At 54.7% G+C, this 6,742-nt stretch overlaps 2 protein-coding genes across 2 annotated transcripts; both read right to left on the bottom strand.

Annotated features, from left to right (window-relative positions):
* Window positions 1-351: 351 nt before the first annotated feature.
* Window positions 352-3,060, bottom strand: EMH_0014970 (uncharacterized protein; the record flags this gene model as incomplete). The annotated part of the gene is made up of 1 exon (XM_013500274.1): window positions 352-3,060. The coding sequence occupies one exon, from the start codon at window positions 3,058-3,060 to the stop codon at window positions 352-354; it is 2,709 nt and encodes a 902-aa protein (XP_013355728.1).
* Window positions 3,061-3,183: 123 nt separating this feature from the next.
* EMH_0014960 (uncharacterized protein) lies at window positions 3,184-6,051 on the bottom strand (the record flags this gene model as incomplete). The annotated part of the gene is made up of 3 exons (XM_013500273.1): window positions 3,184-4,170; window positions 4,270-5,041; window positions 5,144-6,051. The coding sequence occupies 3 exons, from the start codon at window positions 6,049-6,051 to the stop codon at window positions 3,184-3,186; spliced, it is 2,667 nt and encodes an 888-aa protein (XP_013355727.1).
* Window positions 6,052-6,742: the final 691 nt, after the last annotated feature.

The following is a 6,742-nucleotide window of genomic DNA, read 5'->3' as shown; positions in this document are numbered from 1 at the left end:
CCTAGAACCGCAAGGGGGGTTGCCGGCGGATGGGCCGCGGCACTGCCGCCTGCCTTCATACTTAGTGGCTCCGCCTCTAAGAAGGAGTCGGCTACCTCGACTAACCAATTTTACTGTACAGTTAGACTAACTTATTTCCCGTTTTTTGTACCTAATTATAAGTTTTCCGTCGTTTTTGTTCACTACTCGTCTTTAGTTGTATATTGTAGTGGCAGCGCACTACAACTTCCCCCTTCGGCCGAAAACTCCCCGTCTTCTCTTGAAACTTCTTCCCTCCCATCGTCGATTGGTTCCTTTGCCTCCTCACTCGCTTCCCTTTGCCTCCAGTTCCCGGTATTCCGCCGTCTTCGTCTACTTCTCGACTATTACGCTTTCAGGTCCCGCTTCCGAATCTACAGTACTGGCCTTCGATAGATTTCTATCCAGCGAATTCGAGCTGTCTGATGCCCTGAGTGGTGCGGCTGCCGGAGGGCTCCGCACCGCCTCTTCCCCCCCTTGCGAGAAAAGTGGCTGGGAGGGGGACCTAGCCGCGTTGGGGTGCTCTGAGCTCGCGGCGACGTCCTGGAGTCCTCGCTCATTGCCCTTCGCGCGCTTGAAATAGCGGCGCCATGCACGAAGAATTGTCGGGCAGTTGGTGAGATGCTCATCCGGCTCCCATGTTGCGCGGTCCTCGGGGGCGCCACACCACTTAACGAGATATTGGGTATCCGGGCCCGAGCCACGTTGATTGAGGATATAATCCACTTCGTAGGTGTCGGTCGGGGCGCCGTCCGGGCCCTGTACCGGTGGCCATCCAACAGCGGCTTCCTTAGACTGCATCATTGGATCGCGAGGACGATCCGGCACGAGCTGAGACACATGAAAAACATTGTGGCAGGAATAAGTGGGAGGGAGCGCAATGCGATATGCTACCTGACCGATGCGTTCCAATATGGAGAAGGGTCTACGGAAGCGGGGCTCCAACTTGCGGGATTGGTTGAGGCCTGCAAGATGGCGGCTGCTGATCCAAATCTTGTCGCCAGGCTTATAGTGGACATCGCTACGGTGGGCATCAGCATAACGTTTCTGCTGCCACTTAGCGTTTTGGATATGGCTTTGGGCCCTATCACACAGCTGCTGGAAGATCTTCGTCATTGGCGGGGTGACGGTGGGCGCAAGATTGCCTACAATGTCCAGATCTGCTGCGGTGACCGGGTTTTGACCGATAATGATTTCAAAGGGGCTAAGTTCTGTCGATGAATGGCTGGTGGTGTTGTAGGCAAGCTCTAGTGCCGGTAAGAGCCGTTCCCACTCCCTCTCGTCTGTTTGAATATAGGTGCGGAGCATTTGCTCCAGAGTGCGGTTGACCCTCTCTGTCTGCCCGTCGGATTGCGGGTGATCAGGTGAGGACATCGCGCGCTTTATGTGGAAGCGCTGACACAGCTGCTGCCACAGTTGCGACTGAAAACGAGGGTCCCGATCAGATATTAAGACATCCGGAAAGCCGTGATAGCGAATCAACTGATCTGCGAGTAATTCTATTGTGTCTGCTGTGTTGGCTGTCTTTTTCGTAGGAATAAAGTGGGCCACCTTGCTTAAGGAATCAACGAGAACGAGAATGCAGTCGTGGCCTCGAGGAGTAAGGGGTAAATCCGTCATAAAGCCCAAGCTGACGTGACTCCAGCTTCTGGAGGGAACGAGAAGGGGCTGAAGGAGGCCCGCTTGCCGTTGCGAAAGCGCCTTCGATGCCCTACACTGCACGCAAGACTCGACATATGCAGCAGTGTAAGCTCGCATACCCGGCCAGTAGTAGAGCTTACTGAGAGACAGGAACGTCTTACGTTCTCCACGGTGTCCCTCCGTAACGTGGTCGTGATGACGATAAAGGAGATGCGAAAGAAATTCCTGTAAGGTAGGGGGGCAGATACGCCAGAGCCCATGTATGCAAACGTATAGATAGGGTCGGCAGAACTTGAAACGGTATCGGCGGCCTTGTAGTTGGTGAAGAAACTCGGCTTCATCATGATGGTCCGCCGTGAGGACAATGTCGCGGAAGATGGGACAGCGCCGATAACCCTCTTCCCAGCGTTGTGGCGACAGGTCTTCCGACACCGAGGACGATTCCGGAACGAGGTCAGTAGTCGCAATTGCGGTAGGCGGATCAGAGGACGGCGGAGAGGAGGAGGAGGCTGTGGACGAGGGAGAATTGCTGGGCACAAAAGGAGGCGGAGATGGGCGTGCGGCCAGCCCAACCTGAGGCGCAGCTGAAGGCGTGAGAAGCGTGACTGGTGAGGAGGAAGAAGGCTGCCTGGAGCGCGCGCGTTGAGAGCGAACCCTTGCAATTGCTCTAAAGTCGATACTAGGTGCGTTTCCCGACGAGGAGCGAGTGGAATATCGAGGAGTCGCGGGCATGGGTGCCGGTCGAGGTCGGGTAAGGGGAACCACAAGTGGTGGGGTCGTTGTCGAGGCTGTGGACTGGTGTTGAGGGTGTGTAGACAAGGCATCCTCGACTTTGTTATGTGCTCCTTGAAGGTAGGATATCGTAAGATGTGGGAATTCCGCTAAGAAGTCCAACCACCGTCCAGTTCGCCCGCGTAGAGGTTTGTGTGCGTTGATTTGCTGAATGTACGTCAATTCTTGGTGATCGCTATAGGCCGTGACTCGGGCCCCGCGGAGAAGGTGTCGCCACTTGTCCAGGGCTGAGATAAGCGCCAGTAGCTCCTGATCGTAGATGGAATACCATTGCTGCGTGGCGCTCATAACCTGACTAAGAAATCCCACGGGTTTGCCCTCCTGTTCTAAGACTGCCCCTATAGCATAGCCAGATGCGTCGGTGTACAGCGTATATGGTTTATTAGGATCGGGAACCTGCAGAGTCGTATATTCAGAGAGAAGGCGCTTAAGTCGTCGTACTGCGGCAGTATGATCCTCCGTCCAGGTAAAAGTCGAATTCGTGCGCGTTAATTCGACTAACGGCCTCGCAACTTCAGCAAACGTAGGGCCCATAAACATCCGGCAGTAATTCACAGTGCCTAGGAATTGTCTGACTTGTGTTTTGTTGGCTAGGACTTCCGGCCACATGTTAATCGCCTCTACCTTGTCGGCTGCGGGCCTAATACCATCGGCGCCGATCTGATACCCCAGGTACGTTAGTTCCCGCTGTCCAAATCTACACTTGGTAAGCTTTGGATAAAATTGATGCTTTTAGAAAATTCCCAAAACTTGTTTCAGGAGTTGGGTGTGCGACTCTATGATCGCGCTGTAGACTAGGACATCATCGAGGTAGGTGATAACCCCATTCCCGAGCAACGGCTGTAAGTAGGCGTTGATACTAGCTTGAAAGGTCGCAGGTGCCCCTTTGAGACCGAAGGGCATTACCTTGTACTCGAAGAGGCCCTGCACCGAACGGAAGGGAGTCTTCCAGCGGTCCTCTCGGGCCATGCGGATTTGGTGAAAACCTGCCTCTAGATCTAATGTCGAGAAGTAGGCTGCTCCACCAAGCATCTCGAGCACCGTTTGCCCACTGGGCATGGGGAACTCGGGTGCAATAGTCAACGCGTTCAGGGCCTGGTGGTTCACTACCATCCGCATCTTACGTTCGCCGCTTCCGTCATCCCGCTTATCATCCATTATGTTGGGCGCGCAGATGGGCGAGTACGTGGGTCCTATCCAACCTTTAGCTATCAAACGAGCTATCTCCTTGTTATGGTGGGCCAGCTGATCGGGCGGCATCTTGTATATTGGAGCTCGCGTCGGGAGTTTGCCTGGTAAGAGGAGGATCCTATGGTCGTAGGGTCTCTTGGGAGGTAGTCCGCCTGGTAGGCTATCGGGGAACAGTTTCCTGTGTTGTTGCAACACTGTCAAGATCGGCTCTGGTATTCGGGGTGCCTCGGGTCCTGCCATCCACGCGTCGAATTCGGTATACGATAGTTGAGCTTTAGGCCATGGTGACTCGTCGTCGTCTGCCTGGGGCGTGCCATAGGTCTCGCCAGCCTCCCCGTGCGTCCAGTCCCGCCTGTTAGGGGTGGAACTCGTGTGTTCCACCAGTGCGCAAAGTAGTGGCCCTTGCCCCTCGGTTGGCACGTGTATAATCTGCTCTGGTTCCGTAGCCGGTGACGCGAAAACGAAATGTAGGCCTTCAAGCGCCCTCTTCAGGTTAGCCGTGTCCTCCCTTGCTCGTTGCAGGATGTCCTTGATTCGCACCCGTTCTCCCGCACTGTGTCTCTATTTACAGCGTTTAGGAGGGGGGAGCAGGAGTGCTGTCGCCTCTTCCACCGACATCTTGGCTACCTGCGCCGCCAACTCCTCGTAAGCACGGTCCGCAGCCGTCTTCGTCCGATCCTTGTTCGTCGTTTCCCCTTGGGAGGTCGCCTCTCCTCCTTTCCTGAGAACTGGTAAGTCGCACCATCGGCCGTTAACATACGTCCTAAGCTTGTCTGACTGAAAATACCAGGCTACCTTGTGGTTCACTAACCAATCTATTCCCAGGATGATAGGGAACGGTATGGGACCGATCAGGAAGTCCCCGGTAAAGCATTCTCCTCCGCACAACATGGTCAGTCTCGGTACTTCCTTATCGATATGTATGGTGGCGCCGTTCGCTACTGTGAATGAGAAAGGCTCCCTCAATGTCCGTACCTTTAGTCCCAGTTGTTCCACCGCCGCTGGGCGGATGAAACTTCGTGAAGCTCCGGTGTCGAGCAGTCCTTCGTACCCTGGACCGGTAATTTCGAACTCGAGTACTGCAGATTCGCCGATTCCACAAAGTGGACCCAAATATTCGAGCGTTCGCTCTGGGGCGCCACCTCCTTGCCACCATAGCCATTCGGGTAATAGCCGATCTCCTTCGATATTCTCCTCTTTCCCCTTGTTTTTTGAGTTTCCGGTTTCTGCCCCCCTTACGGGCTCCGTTCCGGGGCCGTGAGTGAGTTCACCACATTCGACCGCTTCGCCTTTCTCTTCTTGGCCCTTCAAATCCGTTTCGTTCGGTTTCGCCTGCCCGCCTTCGTTCTCGTTGCATTCGTTACCCGTTTCTATGCGGTCTCCCACCAACATCACGTGTCTCTACGGGTGCAATTCGGTCGTCCCGTCCGCTAGCCTCACCTGTCTCCAAGGGTGCGCTCGGTTACGATTTCGTTCGTTCTCGCTGTATCCGCCTTCTAACCTCCTCTTGACTCCTTCGCCCGTCTCTTCCTGTCCCGGGTTGGGGGAGACTGGGACTGAGATGGCATCAGGTCCAGCTACGTCCTGGTCCCTCGGGCCATCTGTCTGCCAGTTCGGCCTAGAGCGTGCGTCTCCCTTCACTGGGGCGGTCCTCCCAGACGTGATCACGCTTCCTTCTAACCCCGGGCGCCGCCTTCCGCGAGCCGTGAACTCCTGTAAACTTCGTATCCTTCTGGCGCGCCACGCCTCTAGAGGTATGGCCCAGTCCCGCAAGGCCGCCGCTGCCTCATGCCAGTCGTGAAACTCCTTAGTTCCCTCTCTAGTAATTCTTTCCCCTATCTCTGGAGGCAGTAGCGTAAAGAACCACGTCACTAGTTCCTCTGCGGGTATGTGCGCGCCCATCGATACTACGTCCGTGAAGCGAGCAATGTGCCCAGAGTAGTCCCCTGTCCAACGATTCTCAGCTAACATGTCTATCATTGTCTCCCGCGTCAGCGAGCAGAACTTCTCACACAGCCTGTTTCGAACATGGTTCCAGTCCGTCATATCTACTCCGGACTGTTTCAGGAATTCCACGAAAGCTAAGGCCTTGCCCGTTAGGTATTTTCCCAGAAGTCCTCCCCACTCTTCCATTGGTACCTCAGAGTCCCTGAATTCCCGCTCCACTAGGCTCAGGAATGACTTTATATTGGACCCGTCCTCTGACGCGGTGATCTCTTTCCGCCTGATCCTGTCTCGGGGGGAGTAGATTCGGCCTTCGGGGTGGGCTTGTCTTCCATCACTAGCCTGGCGATGTAGTTTCATTAGCTCCTCGGTTCTGTCGGCCGCTTGTCGTTGCATCATCACCAGTTCCTCGTTCCTGGAGCGATTGTCCTCCTTCATTTCCTTGATTAACTCCACCATAGCCATCCTCCAGTCAGGTGATGATTTCCCTCCGTCCTGTTCTTGGTTTCCTGTTGAGGTCACGCTCTTCCTTCTCTTTGCCTGCCCGTTGTCCCTCCGGTATCTGGTCTTTCTTGTCTCGGGAGGTGTTCCCGCGCTTTCTACCGATGGGATTCCAGCGTCCGACGTCTTATCGTCCGTCAATTCCAGGATTCCCGGTGTCTCGGCCGAGGGGTTGCACACACGCCCCGCCCTTCGTGTCTTGGGAGTGAGGGCCCTTATCGGTCCGAAATTATTGTTTTTTCTTGTGCGGAAAGGTCCCTTGTTACAGTTTTTGGAAGGGTAATTTACCCTTCCGTTTCCGGAGGTCCGCTGCTTTTGGGAAACTCTTGCTTTAAGTCTTTGCCTTCATTGCGGCTCGTCTCTGGTCAGATAAAGGCCAGAGAACTAGCGTTACAGATGCGCCCAACAGTCGCCCTTCAGAGATACAACCAAGTAATTCGTATAGCTTATTGTGAATATTTGTACAAAAGAGAAGCACTCTAAGTTATCTTGACAAGATGTCAGCAATTGCATGAGAGAACTGAGGGCTCTCCCTCACTTCTCATCAGCTTACAGGGTGTAAGACACTGGCGCGCCTTTGCACCGCGTACACTACCGGTCTACCCGTAGTACGCAACTATAACGGGGCGAATCTACGAACCTGCGGCAAATTACG

This window comes from Eimeria mitis, genomic scaffold, assembly GCF_000499745.2.
Source record: "Eimeria mitis Houghton genomic scaffold, Emh_scaff521, whole genome shotgun sequence".
In the NCBI taxonomy this organism is placed as follows: Eukaryota; Apicomplexa; class Conoidasida; order Eucoccidiorida; family Eimeriidae; genus Eimeria; species Eimeria mitis.
The sequence above is the reverse complement of the archived record's forward strand: the minus strand, read 5'-3'. Positions and strand labels throughout refer to the sequence as shown.